The sequence below is a fragment of the Chelon labrosus genome (assembly GCF_963514085.1).
Source record: "Chelon labrosus genome assembly, chromosome: 16".
NCBI lineage: Eukaryota > Metazoa > Chordata > Actinopteri > Mugiliformes > Mugilidae > Chelon > Chelon labrosus.
Genome location: NC_140349.1, coordinates 4,572,187 through 4,586,908, shown reverse-complemented (window position 1 = coordinate 4,586,908; position 14,722 = coordinate 4,572,187). Strand labels below are relative to the sequence as shown.

At 47.8% G+C, this 14,722-nt stretch overlaps 1 protein-coding gene across 10 annotated transcripts in view; it reads right to left on the bottom strand.

Annotated features, from left to right (window-relative positions):
- macf1a (microtubule actin crosslinking factor 1a) overlaps positions 1-14,722 on the bottom strand; it is a 203,567-nt gene that overhangs the window by 67,061 nt on the left and 121,784 nt on the right. For 8 of the 10 annotated variants that reach the window (XM_084563044.1, XM_084563040.1, XM_084563038.1 and 5 more), the window contains 19 exons: positions 7,918-13,926; positions 7,665-7,820; positions 7,299-7,514; positions 7,046-7,210; positions 6,674-6,964; positions 5,675-5,824; positions 5,344-5,577; positions 5,045-5,215; positions 4,771-4,944; positions 4,498-4,665; positions 4,096-4,287; positions 3,835-4,008; positions 3,613-3,736; positions 3,314-3,513; positions 2,876-3,193; positions 2,610-2,776; positions 1,186-1,342; positions 945-1,056; positions 30-92 (listed from right to left, as the gene is read on the bottom strand). In XM_084563044.1, the coding sequence (XP_084419170.1) occupies positions 30-92; positions 945-1,056; positions 1,186-1,342; positions 2,610-2,776; positions 2,876-3,193; positions 3,314-3,513; positions 3,613-3,736; positions 3,835-4,008; positions 4,096-4,287; positions 4,498-4,665; positions 4,771-4,944; positions 5,045-5,215; positions 5,344-5,577; positions 5,675-5,824; positions 6,674-6,964; positions 7,046-7,210; positions 7,299-7,514; positions 7,665-7,820; positions 7,918-13,926 (9,241 nt within the window). The remainder of the gene's footprint in view (positions 1-29; positions 93-944; positions 1,057-1,185; positions 1,343-2,609; positions 2,777-2,875; positions 3,194-3,313; positions 3,514-3,612; positions 3,737-3,834; positions 4,009-4,095; positions 4,288-4,497; positions 4,666-4,770; positions 4,945-5,044; positions 5,216-5,343; positions 5,578-5,674; positions 5,825-6,673; positions 6,965-7,045; positions 7,211-7,298; positions 7,515-7,664; positions 7,821-7,917; positions 13,927-14,722) is intronic. The other 2 variants (XM_084563039.1, XM_084563036.1) reach the window with 2 other exon arrangements.

Genomic DNA, 14,722 nt, shown 5'->3' with positions numbered 1-14,722 from the left:
AGAGAGAGAGAGCTGGAGGGAGCGCTCACCTTTACAGGTGTGAATGCCATTGACACTGCTGGGAGCTGCTGAGCCATTGATTTGAGGAGCACCTGGGGGAAAGACACACAGCTGACTGAGTACAACACACTCATGCAAGCAGCAAACGAAACAGAACGGGGCAGGAGATGTCGGACAAAAGCTGCGGGGACGGACACGGAGGATGTTTCTTTTAATGTCTAATTAATATTTCTTTCTGCCACAAACAAAGACGACACACGTGGGACCGATTTCTAAGCGTGACTTAAATAGACTGCTATGCTAGTGAGTCCATGCTTAAGAAAATAACTGCTCACGTTCATCTTTATAATCATTCTTAAGGCTTAAGTTTGTGGCTTCATCCCACATCATTCCTCAGATACTTGATCAGTCTGGGATCTAGTGAATTTGGAGGCCAGGTCAACACCTTGTGCTGCAGGCTGCATCCTGCTGTGGATAGATGCTTCCATCAAGGAGTGTCATTGCTATGGGGTGGGGGTGTCTGGTCTGGTCTAGGTGGGTGCTACATGTCTAAGTAACATCCACACCAATGAATGCCAGGTCCAAAAGTTTCCCAGCAGAACACTGAATTGTCACAAGATGATCAATGTTTTTCACTTCTCCTGTCAGTGGTTTTAATGTTGTGGCTGATCGGTGTATATAAATAAATAGAGAAAATAACCATTGTTTTATGCCGTCTCCATCCTGCTGTTCAGAGTTTGCTTCTCATTTATTTCTCATGGCTCAGATAGTTTGAAAAAAAAAATAAATAAATCACTTGGTCATTTCTCTTCCTCCCACCCACACCGTTATCTGCAAATCTCGCTCAAACGCTTCACTGGCTCTAATGTGCAAAATAAGTGGGTGAAGCAGAGGGAGAGTGGGAGACGGGTTCAGCGTGGCGGCGTTTCCGTCCTCGCTCTTACCAGATTTGGTCTGAGGAGCGGTGATGTCGATGATGAGGGACTCCAGCTCAGAGCCCGTCTTGTTCAGCTCCTGAACCCTGGATCCCTGTGACTCCCAGTCATTCAACAGGTCCTGCAGTCATAAAGCGAGTCACGCTTGTTACTGAGCGCATGATTCAGCCACCGGCTTCAAGCATCGTGTCTCTAAACGTCCTCTTTCTATAACTTAAACTCTACAAATGATTTTTAAACGATTAGACACCTTGAGCTGCTGGACTCTCCTCTGCAGGCCCTCTGTGTTGAGGCTGGCCTCTTTGGAGGGCAGCTGGTCCTGGGCTGTCTGGAGCCATCGGGCGAGGGAGCCGGAGAGGCCGCGGAACTGGAGCAGCTGCTGCTCACAGGTCTGAATGGCAGCAAACCTGTCAGAGAAATGTAGAAAATGTGATATTAAGGACATTAAGAGAAGGCAGGGAGCAGTAACAGAGAGGAGGAGGATGAGTGCGAAGGTAAAGACGAGGAAGAAAGACAGAACATTCAGCTTAAAATCACGTTTTATACACATATAGTTCTGGAGCTTAGCCCTATTTATTACTGTAGAGTTTATCTGCACCACAGGGGAGATGACTATAGCTCTTGTTGTGCTGAGTCCAAGGACAATAAAGACATTCTGACTCTGATTTTTATGTTTCCAATTCCAATCATATGATTTTCTCTGAACGGTTATAGACGACACTCTCAAGGAGGAAACTGTACACAAACGTCTCCTGACAAGACGCACTCAAGGTCGACCGCGGCCCAGAGGCAGCATTAACACATCCCCATCATCGACCTCCCTCCTCTCTCTCTCTCTTTGTTATGTGACCCGACTCGAGCCACGGCTGCAAATGTGCTGACTGCTCGTAGACAAAACAGCCCAGAGAAGCCGTCTGGCACGGAGCGGTATCATTATCATGCTGCTATTTTCTCTCCCTCGGGATTCAAGGCTGGGAGTTATCCGTGGGGGCAGTTTATAGGACGGACAACGAGCCATGTGAACTCAGCTTATATTAGCACCCAGGCCTCATGAGCTCACACTGTAAGAGCCAAACAAACACACTGCGCAGCACCTCCAGCAACACAGTAAATAATCTCTAACGTCGTTAAGAGTATGCTCCTCCAGGTATTTATCATTTGCAAATAAATGTCACTCTTTATTTCTATAATATCTGATTAAACATTAAAAAATATATATACAGGACAGACTCTGACGGTCGAGTTTACACGAGCAGCTCATCAAACTCACACATACTCCAATAAATCTGCACCAGACTGACGGTATTTATAAACCCCCCCGCTGACAGGCTTCAAGCGTGGCTGTTCACTGATACCACGTCAAACGGGGTAGCCATAGCAACCGCTGCCTTCACGGAGGCATACGGAATTAGAAAAGACGTTTCGGAAAATGCCAGTGGCGCAGTCTGTTCGACCGAGAGGTTTTTAAGTAGGCACGTGTGCACCGAATCAAACTTTATCTTTGATTTTCTTTCCTAATTTTGAAAAAATTAAATCCAGCTGAAGAATTTACAGATGATTGATTGGTATCTGGTGCCCCCTTGTGTTTGTAATAGTGAACTGCACAACGGACAAGAGAGGAGTTAACACCATCAATGCCAACAAAAAACCCACAAAAGACATTAACATTTTTACCTTTCGTTGACATTTTCCTCCAGCTGGTTGAACTCATCAGTCACTCCTTTGACATTCTCCAATAAGCTCTGAGTGTTGCCGAAAGCTTTTGATTGGCTGAGCTCGGTGCCGAGGCTGCAGAAGGATTTCAGCTGGCCGGCTTCCTGCTCCAGCTCCGATTTGACCTCCTGAGAAAAGAAGCACAGATGAAACCAGTCATGACCAACTCAGGGACGTCCTAACAGAGCTCTAAGAGGTTGCCTTTCTACTCTGACCACACTACGTACCTCGACGGTCTGCCTGTAGTCGTCCACGCCGCGGTCCGGTTGCCCCACGGGGCTCAGAGCTTTGATTCGGCTCTGGGTAAAGACGTGGAGGTCCGCCCCCAGCCGCTCGTAGCTCTCCAGCCTGGGCAGCAGCCCCTTGAGCTCGGCCTCCCTCTCCGCTTGGCTGGCCTGCGCTGCCGCGAAGCGCTGAGTCAGTTCGTCTAAACTGCCCTGGAGGCCTGAGGCTGTGGAGGCATCGGAGCTCTGAAGGAGTCTGGAAACAGAGTCCCGGGTCGCTTCCACGCTGCCCTGCCGGGAAAGAAGCTCCTGGCGAAGTTTCTGGAGAAGAAAGAGGAGAAGTTAGCGAAAAACAAGTTTTCTTTTCAGGTGAACATCATAATAAAATCTGTTTTAAAGGCTATGAAGAAGCCTGCAGGAGATTTCTGGTTAGTACCCTACCTGGTTCTGGGTCAGGGCGTCTTGTACAGCCTGTGCCGTGGGCTCTACCGGTCCAGGGTTCAGAGCCAGTTGGTCCAGCCAGCTGAGCAGACCCTTCAGACCCTCCTGGACGCTGACGGACTGGGCCACGGCCGTCTGCAGCTGCTCGGCCCGTTCGGAGACGGACGCAGAAAGGGATCCGAACCTCTTCTCTAGACCGTCTGAAGGGATGAAAACATTTAAATCATGAGTGTTAGCTGTCAGAGACAACAAGGGCTCAGTGGTCTGAGAGTAGAAGTAAAGTGAAGGCATTTAATGACCTGCAGCACAGAGGATGTCGACGGCTTTCAGAGAAGGAGATTCGTCTGTGCTGACCAGATCTCTTCCTGCTCTCTTCACCTTCTCCAGCTGCACTGAGCGCTCTGCCAGTTCATCCTGAAGCAGCTGAAGACAGAAGACAAACATATAATCAATAATATAAGTTTAGTATTCCACCTTTTAAACTCTCTAGGCCAGATCATAACAACTTCACATCCTTTCACCTGTACTTGTCGTAGTGTGTTCTGTAGGTTCTGTGGGTCCGTCTCCCCGCTGGGCTTGGCTATGCTTTGGTTTTGTTCCTGAGCGCTGAGCCAGGAGTGGAGGGAGACGACCTCATCCTGGTACTGCTGGTATCTCTCCAACAGGCCAGACAAGCGGCCGCCCAACTCTGTTGACTGCACACAAACGATTTACATTAAATTAAGACAGCGTGATAAAACCGATGCTTCTGATTTTCTGGATTATATTCTAGTGTCTCTCACCTTGGTGTGCAGTGTCGTGTATCTGTGGTTTGCGTCCTGTAGCTTGTCGGTTACAAGCTGCCTGGTGGCCTCCAGGGCCGGGTCTGAACCGCCAACTTGCTCCAGAGCTCCTTGAACGGAGTCCAGAACCTTCTGGCCCGAGATGGAGACGAAGCGAAGGTCGGCCTTGTGGCAAATGACGTCCTCGGCAAGCTGGGAACACGGAAGCATTTACAGGTCAGACCGGCAACGTGCAACTAATGACAAACAAACAATTCTTCCTGAATGTTAATGGAAAGCATGATCAAGATTAGGACTGTTGGGAAAACTTAAACCTGTTGATATAATAGTGGCAGATAGTTCACAGTGCTCCAGGTGTGTCCTACTGGTTTCTTATGCCTTGTGTGGTGAATGTTTCTGTACCTTTCTGTGCTCCTCCAGCCTGCCCTTCAGCCCCTGTGCGTCGGTTTCTCCTTCCCCCAGAGAACGGAGCTCCTGTTCGCTTTGCTCCAGCCACGTTCCCAGACTTCCATGCTCCTGGAGGAATTTTGACAGCTCATCCTTCAGAGCCTCAGACTTTCTCAGACGGTCCTAAAAACAAACAACCACAGCAGGAGAAGTCAGTTTGTGGAACCTCAAGCAGTAGATGCTGCCATTTCTCATTTCAGGCTCAACACATATTTAGAGTGTAAGTACCTGGCAGCTCTGCAGCTTTTCCTGGTGCTGAGCCTGCAGCTGGTCCAGGGCAGCACGCAGCCGCTGCTTCTCTTCAGGAGGAACAGTTGAGTCAGGCTGGTCCAACAGGGAGCGAGTTGATTGGGTGATCTGCAGCAACTGAGCCTGCTGAGACTGAAGCTGCTGAAGCTCCGCCTGGGGGGGGGGAGGTCAAAGCATGCACAGGTCACAACCTGTTAATGCCACGAGATGTTAAAATACGCTAAATATATATTAGATTAGATTAGTTCTTAACCTGCAGCATCTCTGTATGTGACATCACAGCGCCCTCTGGCTGTGAAAACGGTGCATCGACGACGTCTTCAGATCCAGCTCCTCTCCTGTCTGGTTTGTTGAGGGAGGACAGCTCACTGAGTAGAGAGTCTATCTGGCTTTGGGTCCCCTGTAGTTCTTCCACTGCCTTCGCCTGAGAGAAGAGGGTAGTAAGTAAAGTAAGGATCTCTACTCTCTGTCTTTGCAGGAAAAGGCAAAACCAGTTATAATAAAAATGGAAGAGATTTATATCCACAGCTCATCCATTGATATTACTCTTACTCTTTGTGTGTTCTGCTGCACGGTGGCGCTGATGGCCGTGTCGAGCTCCGACACCGACGTATTTGCTGAATCTCTCAGACTGTTGTACTGCTCCTTCATTCTCGTTAGCGCCCCCTGGAGGTTCTCCCTCTCCTCCGGGCTCAGACTTTCCCCTCGCTCTGCTAAGAACTCCTCCACAGACCGGATGGCCTCAGCGATGCCTTCAGCTTTAGTCTGCAGCTCCTTCTGTACTTCCTGAAGACGGGGGGAAGAAAACAAGAGGATCTAGTCACAGAGCGTTTTTAACTCAGCGAATAACACCCCAACATCTGACTGATACACAGAGACATACCTTCAGTTTTTTCTGCTTCTCCTGCAGGACGTCCACATCACCTGACTCTGCTCCACCTCTCTGACTGGCCAGCAGACCGGCGGCTCCGGCCAGCCACATGTTGAGGCCTTCCAGTTTCTGAGAACACTCTGCTTTCTGCTGCTGCACCACCTGAGAGATTTGGAGGAGAGAGGGAGGAAAGAACACAGGGAACAGACCCGCAAAGAAAGAGAATGTGATGAAAACTGATACTGGCAGGAGTTGGTGCTAAAAGAGTCCATAATTAATAATTAATCAGGATCTTGTGACAAGAAAACACCTTCTCTGATTTCATATAAACGCAAACTAAAAGCCTCTAAAACAAAACTCTTGTGTAGTGCCCACTTTGCCAAGCTTTGAGCAGATTGTGTCCAGAGTTCACACCTTCTCACACACACACACACACAGGCAGACATACATATATATTTTTACAAACAATACAAAGAGAAATCAAACATTATTATCATTATTAGCTGTTTTTCCTCTTTCTCCCGTGTGCTGAGCGGAGACAAGAGGAAAAACGGTTAAGCTCTGTAGCCAGCGAGGCGTTTTCTGCCTTTTACCGCCGTGACACAAGCCATTTTCTTCAGTGGCAATCTGGAACAGCAAGGCAAACAGGTTAATGATACACATGTTAAAGAGACGTGCAGAGAAGCAAACACACTTGCAATGACAATAAGCCTGAGTAATCGTGGTGAGGGTGGTGATACGAGCATTTGCAACAAGGACAGCAGCAGTACGGTGCTTAACGACGTATGAAATGAAGTTTGAGATGGAACTAAAGGTTGAAGCTATGGTGGAGGTTAGCAGGTTTTTATTTTAACATCGGGCTTTTCTAGTTTTTATGGATTTTATAGAACATGAGCGCATCCTGAGTTGAGATGTTGTGTGAGAAAGCACGGCAACGGTTAACAGCACGACAAACGAAGCTTTGCAGTAAATGTGAATACTTAAAACCATCTCAATCATCTTTTTCCAAACCTCTCTCTCCCTTGCACTCTGCCTCTCTCGGTCCTCCTCCTCGTCTTTCGCCCTTTCCCTGCGCTGCTGCCGCTCCTCCTCCCTCTCTCTCTGCGCCGACAGGGCGTCGGCCCAGGCCTGAGCTCGGCCCGACGCTCGGTGGAAGGCTCGCTGCAGCTGCTGGAGGTGACCCAGGAGCTGCCTGCTCTGCTCCGGGGCCAGGTCCGGCGCTCGCTCCGAGATGAACACCTGAATGTCCAGGGCCACGTTGTTGACCTCGTTGGAGCGAGCCATCAGGGAGGCCTGGAGCTCCTTCAGGGGAAGAGAAAAGGAAGGGTAAATATCAGAGGAAAGTGGAGACAAAAACAGAGTTCCTCAGTTCAGACAACTTGCCTTGCAAAGATTGAGCTGCTGTGTGAGCCGATCATGATCATCTTTCTCTGCCTTCTCTGTCTTTTCCGCCATCCCTCCATCCATCTGAGTCTCCGTCTCCCTCAACCAGGAGAGCAGGTTCTCCACTTGTTGCCCCAGTGACTTCAGCTCAGCTGTTACTGCATCCTAAAAAAAAAAAGTTTTCAAACTTTTCAGTATCTCCCTCTCATGGGGTAAACCATATTTCTTCCTTTCTGGTTTTCTCTGCCGTTACCTTATACGAGTCTCTGTGGTCTCGCATACTCTGCAGAATGCCCTCAGAAAGCGCCCTGGCCGCCTCGTAACCCCGAGCCAAGCACCGCCCGTCCTTCTCCAGGGCCAATAGGAGCTGTGGAGGGACATCTTTAGGTTGGGACTTCAGCAGTTTCTCGGCGGCCTCCACTTCCTTGTTGATCTCAGGCTCCAAGTCGCGCAGTTCAAGGTCCAGAGTCTGTGAGACAGATTAGGGAAAGAAAAGAAAATCCTGTTTGGTAAGAGTATAATCCTTAAATCACTTGCTTTGTTTGTTACACTCAACTCCAAAGTAATTTTTAAGCATCCATTAATAAGGCACATTGACGTGTGCTGATGTATATTTCACCTCGGTCTGACTGATGGTGTCGTCCAGCGCGATGAGGCTGCGGCCGACCGACTGCTGCTGCTGCTGCTTCAGTCGGACCTCGATGTGTCTCACCATGGAGACCAGGGCGACAATTCGCTGGTCGTGCTCCAAGCATTCCTGACGCTTTAGAGACGACTGTGGGAACAGAAAAAAAAAACATACAAACATATTAAAAAATGTATAAAAGCGAGTCTATCCAAAAAGAGATATTTCATGTTCTGGTTCGTCTCACCTTTCCAGGTGTAGGTGCCGTCTCCTCTTTCTTTGACGCAGCTTCTCGTCTCTCACCGGATACATCGTCGTCTTCTTCTCCCCAGCTCTCAGCTGTTGTATCCGACTCAGGAACTCCGAGTGATTCGGACTCAGCTGAAGCTTCATCTGAGCACAGAGGAGCAGATTCTGGAGAGTCAACATGTTCCTGTTGGCTCATACTGGATTCGGAGACACTGCTTCTTTCAGCTTCAGGTGATTGGTGCCTCTTCTTCTTTTTGCCTTTCCTTGCTGTTTTGTCTGGCTGTGGACCAGTAGGTTTAGACTGAGCTGTGGACTGTTTGCTTTCATGAGAGGAGTCGGTGGATTCCTCGGTGTCTGCGTGGACGACTTCTTTCCCAACAGATGGAATTGCTGCTGCTTGTACGTGTTCCTCAACGTGAACGTTGGGCTCTGGCGTTTTACTTAAACGTGGTGGACTTTGTTGAAGAGTCTCAGCTCCTTGAGTATGAATTACAGACGTCTCCACTTCATTAGCGTCGTCACCCACTGAAGGCTTGAAGGCATCACTCACTGAATGATCTTCAGGATGTCTGTCCGTCCTTTGCTCCTTCGTCAAACTTGAGCTTTCTGATTTTGGTTTTGCCTCGGTGGATTTTATTGTAGTTTTTTCATCAGTCAGTGATTTCTCTTTATGAGGCTCAGGTTTGTCCGTCACTTTTAGACTCTTGGACTTCTTACTCTTCTTGTTCGGTTTAGTAGTCAGAGTTTCTTTAATCGGGACTGGCAGAGCCGTCTCTTTTACGTCTTCCTTTCCAATCCTGCTGCTCTTCTTCTCTCTCTCGTTTGAAGAAACCTCCAGAGGTTTGGACGAAGCTTTCTCCACAGCATCTTTCCCTTCGACGTCCGTCACCTGCATTTGATCTTTACTCTCTGTTTGCAAACCGCTGGGTTTCTTGACACCATCGTCTCCGACAGGACGACTCTCCACTCCACCAGCGTCCACATGCAGAGTCTCAGCCTTTACATCTCTGACAGCCGGGCCTTGACTCTCCTTCTTCCCCACCTCCTTGCGCAGAGCCTCCAGCTCCTCAGCAGCCTGCTTCTCACTCACTCCTTTTTCAAACACCTTTTTAAGAATACTCTCTTTGGCTTTCAGGATCAGGGCTGCTTTCTCGTCGTCTGGTAGAGTTGACTTCTGAGGCAAATCTTTCTCTTTCTTTTTCTTTACCTCGTGACTGCTCTCTTGTTTTCGTGGTAGCCGAGACACAGGAACATTTTCTTTAGATTCTCCTTCCTGCTTCTCTTTCGTCGTCTCCTCTTTCTTATCATCCTTGTCTGTCTTTTTTACTAACACCATTTTAGGTGCATCTTTCTCAAGCTCTAATTTCCCATCAATCTTTGCTTCTCTTTCTCCAGTAGGCGTCACTTCTGAAGCTGCACGATCACGAATCTGGGATTTCTTGTATCCGTCCTGTGGTGCATCTGAATGAACTTCAGGTTTTGCATCAGCTTTTTCAATCCGAGACGCATGTTTTATCTCTGGAGGGTGAGTTTCACTCTCTGCATCATCTTTACCTTTGGCCTTCTTTTTATTTTTCTTCTTCTTCTTGTTCTTGTTTTCTGACTCTTTGGATGGAGGGGCTGGTATCTGGTCAGCCTGCTCAACATCAACGCTAGTTTTGATCTCTAAATCTTCAACATTTGAAGGTTTCTTTGTCTCTCGTCCTTCAGCTTTCTCACTTACATCATCATCTCTCTGCGGTGCCAGATGTGTCTTTCTATATTCCTCTTCAATCAGTTTTGACAGCTCCATGCTACCTTTGCTTTCCTTTTCATCTGTAATCTCTGCTGCCACTAACCCTGTGAGGTTCCCACCATCCGAGACAGGATGGATCACTAAAGTGCTCTCATCTCTGGGTCTATCCTTTTCCTCATCCTTCACATCATCCTCTTTAAACTCTTTTCTGATCTCTTTCTGTGAATCACTGTCAGTCTGATAGATGTGTTCCTGTATGGACTCTCCGGTCCTTTCCCTTTCTTTATCATCAATTTGAGTCTCACCTATTTTATGTTTCTCATCCGTCTCCTGTTGGGGAATCTTCTCTGATCTAGTGACGTTGTCCTGTGGTTTTATTTCCTCTATAGCTTGCTGAATTCTTTTCTCAACATTAGTTGCAAACTGAAACAAGAGGTCCATGGACTGGTCTGGCTCAGTTAAAGACTTGTCTTCCACTGGCTCTAGTTCCTCTGCTTTTTCCTCGTCTCCTGAATCATAAAAGCGTGACTGATCTGGACCCTCAGATATCTTTTCGTCATTCTGTGCAACTTCTACCCCTCTCATTGAAAGTGGAGACCTTGATGCTACCTCAGTGCTTGCGTCAGACCAATTTGCCGGGCTGTCTGGGCTGGACACTGACATTAAGATAACAGGGCTGTATGCACTTGATGAGGCAACCGGTGTAGAGCTACCTCCGTCACCTGTCTCCAGAGAAGCAACTTTCTCCTGAATCTCTGAAGCAATATCACTCGATATCAGTCCTACTGCGACGGCATCAGTGAGATTTGAAACTCTTTGTCCAGTCGCAGGGTCAACTAATCCTCCTTTCAAAAGCTGGTTAGTGGCTATTTCCTTGACCATATCATCTTCAACTAACCCCCTCCTAAAGGCTACGGGTAGAGGAAGCCTTTCTCCAGTTCTTATGTCAATAATTCCTCCACTGTCTGCCTGGCTTTGTAGCAGCCTCAGTGCTGGAACAGGGTCAACTTTCTTTAATGCCACTGCCTCAGGAACGGTCAGTTTTTCATTTGTTTGCTCACCTGGAACACCTCGGAATGGTTTCACCTCCAAGAAGCGCTTGCCTGTTTCGATATCTATCTTACCCTGGCTCACAAGTTCTGAGTAAGGCACAATCCGTGCAGTTTGGGGATCAAGAACCCCTTGTGCTGCTGCTGGAGAAGCCATGACTTCACCGGCTATGTCTTCATCTAGGAGACCTTTAGAAACGGCCTCCGTCAATGTTAGTTTAAATCCAGTGTCAGGGTCTAAAATAGCTCCAGTTGATGCCTGGAAAACAACAGCTTCTGGGTGACTTGTATGGCTGACTTTTCCTTGGTAGACCCACTCTAGTTCCTCTAGCCCAGGAGCAATGGACCGATCTACTAGTCCTCTGTCGACGGCATCAGAGACTGGAAGCCTCATTCCTGATGCATGGTGTAATATACCACCTTCAGCCACCTGCCTTGCCAATGCCTGATACGCCTCCTCTGACTTAATCAACCCTTTCTGAATTGCTTGCTCCAGAGGAACAGGAGCCTTAGATTCTGGGTCAACAACACCTTCCATCTGTAGCTGTAAACTGGCTTTCTTTAAAGCTGTTGAGGAATCTGCATCCTTTCCTTTGCATGCTTTCTCTAGAGCTACAAGTTCTTCTCTCTGATCTTCCTCAATCAGTCCCAGGTTTGCTGCCAGAGTGACAGAGACCTTCTTATCCCTTTGCAGGTCAACAATCCCCCCCGATGCCACCTGGGCTTCTAGAAGCCGAGCTGCAGTGTTGGGGTCAATCAGTCCCGCCTGAGCTGCCTCCTTCACCCCACAGATCTGCCCTTTCTCTACATCCACAAACCCTGCAAGGGTTTTATCCGACTTCAGGACACTCCACATTAGATCTTCATCTAGTAAGCCTTCTTGCATAACTTTCCCCATGCTGAGTGACTCACCGCTGCTGGCATCTAAGAAACCCCCGAACAGACCTGCCCGAGCCATTAATTTAACTGCTGCATGGCCAGGAAGGACACCCTGTGCTACTGCCTCATCTGGCAGCAACCTTTCCCCTTCCTCTGTCATCAGACCTCCTTTTTTGAGCTCTACGACTAACCTGTCCAATTCAGCATCCTCCTCTTGCTTCTCTGTGGCTGATTCAAGGATATCAAACTGAGTCTTAGCATGCTCTGTGTCCATCTCTGTTGCAGACACAGTTTGTTTGATCCTTTCTGATTCTGTCTGGGAATGTTTTATATCTTTCTTTTCTTCATATTGTGTTAAATTAACTTCATTACTTGTTATGTCTCCTTGGAAGTGTTCTTTCATTGTCTCCCTTTCAATTTCTTCCTCTGATTTGAGTGGCGCTGTGGCTGGTTTTCTAGGAACCATTGGGATTGTACCACTAGTATTCTCACCAGGACTATCCGAGGATTTGGCTTCAGTTTCTACCATCTCGTCTGGGCCTTTTGTTAATTCCTCCTTAAGGGGTTTAGCTGAAGCTTTTATACTTTCAAGCCTGGACACTTTTATCGTTGGCTCATGCACTTTTGCATGTTTGTCTAAACATGTTTCATCTTGAGCTACAACAGCTGAATCACCCTCCACAGTTGCTGATGCTTTCTGAAGCAAGTTGTTGTCACTTTCCTCATCATATGCTTTTTCTAGATTGCTTGCATCACTCATCTCAAAGTCTTGGCTTGGTGCATCTTCAACTTCAATTTGTTTGTCACTCATTCCATTGTCTGTCAAACTAAAGTCTCTCTCTGTTTGCACATTTCTTTCATCTCTGGCCAAGCTGCTTACAGACTCAACATGACTTGATTCTCCAGAAAACAGGTCAGTGGCTTTGACCAACTCAACCAGCTCAGGGTCCAGCAGCACCAACCGTTTCCCAGAATGAGCATCGACGTAGCTGTGAGTCATGAGGTGAAACAGCAGCTTGTCTCTGGCTTGTTCTTCAGGATCTTTCCCGTCGGTTGGTGGAGTTTCCAGAACAAGGCCTGAAGGAAATGATAATGAAAGTGGAGAGGATGGAGGTGGAGAGGAGCTGGTGGAGCCCCAGCTCATTCGGTTTAGGGATGGTGTACCTGATTGGTTCATGTTGGACAGAACATCAGGTATGTGGACGTCTCTGAGAAAACTGACAACACTGGGCTCAAGGACAGCTTCAGCCGCCTGGTTTAGAGGCAGCACCTGGAGGCTTTCTGGGTTGTATAAAGCCCCGATGGCATGTCGCTGTCTTAGTATGTTCCTTGCTAGATCTCCGGAGATCACTCCTTGTTGAACAGCCTCAGCAATGGGCTGTAGTTCTCCAGATTCAGGCCAGAGAAGTCCCATAAAAGCCCAGAGGGACTCAAGGACCAACAGAGCCAAACGAGGAGAGAGGAGGTCCCTGTGAATACTCTCCTCTAAACCCAAACGTTCTCCACTGAAAGGGTCAAGAATACCCCCGTTTTGCAGTTGCCGTGCCAACATGGCACAGGCTAAATCCTGGTCCATAAGCCCATGACGCACAGCTTCATCAATCGTCAGCCGGTGGCCAGAACGTGGGTCAACAATACCGCCGGCAAAGAGCTGAGCTTCAAGAAGTCGTACTGTTACTTTCCGATCAATCAGTCCTTCCTGGACTGCACGGAAGATGCCAACTTTTCTTCCAGAACGGAGGCAAACAGTTCCTCCAGGCTGCTGTTTGACAGGGAAGAGGAGGAGACCTGAGTCATCATCGAGAACGCAGCGTTGCTGGAGCTCATGGAGGCTTATTTTTTCTGCTGTGTTTGGATCGATCAGCTCTCTGTGCTGCAGTCTAGACTGTAGCTTGGAGAAGATTCTGGGAGTCAAAAGTCTCTTGTCCACCGCTTGCTCCAAACTCATGATTTCACCAGTTGCATCTCTCAGGCCTCCAGTGTTGACCTGGAGCTCAAGAATACGAAGTCCCACTTCCTCTCTGATGAGTCCAGACTCCATGGCTGCAGCTGCAGGCAACATGTTTTGTTGATGCTCATCCACGGACGTTTCCATCAAATATAAGGCACTCTCAAGCTCAGACAGGGACTGTCGGGCATGGGTGTTGACGAGGCCTTGAGTTAGACCTTGTTCCAGTGAATAATGGACATTGGACCCAGGTAGAAGGAGCCCACCCATAATGAGCTGGGCCTCCAGGAGTACATGACAGGTGTCCTGATCGATAAGACCACGTTGGGCTGCTTGGAACACAGGGAACGTTTCCACTGTTCCCAGGTCAATCACTCCAGCAATGGCAATTTGGTTCTACAAAAAGAAACGGGAAACGAAAATACAGTTGATATTCGTTCTGGTATCAGTGGTCGCCAGTACATGTATTATGTAATGTCACTATGTTATCTTATTATATTGTACAATTATTATTATGGGTAGGTAAGAAAAAGAAATAGAGGAAAACCCACAACCACCTGCCACAAAAGGTTTAAAATCTAAATTGCACTTATTAACATGGGTTTATTTATTATATTAAATAGCAGTTCAATACTTACCATCACTACTCTAAAACAAGCACTACGCATGCAAAAAAGCAGAGAAAGCTACAGGTAAAGGTAAGCAAAGACACACACATATTCAGTAGAATAAAAGGTCCAATTGTTTTTTTTACAGGCAACGGTAAGAGAGAAAGCGAGCGCTACTTACCGTACGGGCTTGTCCCGTGGCGCACACACACTAATGGGCCAGCTTATGGCTCGGCAGAGCGAGGCGCGACAGGTGAGAAGCTGGTTGTTAGCATTCTGCATGCCTTCAGTCTGACTCCTAACACTACATCCTACATCTGACCTTCAAACTGGAGGAGGAACTGCTAAACCATGACTACCTGGAGCAGATACTATTAACCGATTGGGTTGGGACAAACTTATCTCAATGTGCAACATTTAGGAGGTAGCTTTACCCATTTAGTTGCGAAAGAGTATACTAATAATCTTTGGGACAGCATTGTACTGTGAGGTAAGTTACGATTCCCACTAAAACTAACTGCACGACCAAACTTGCTAACTAGTAAAGTCCTGCTTTGCTCTCTCATTCTGATCCTCGGCTCAGA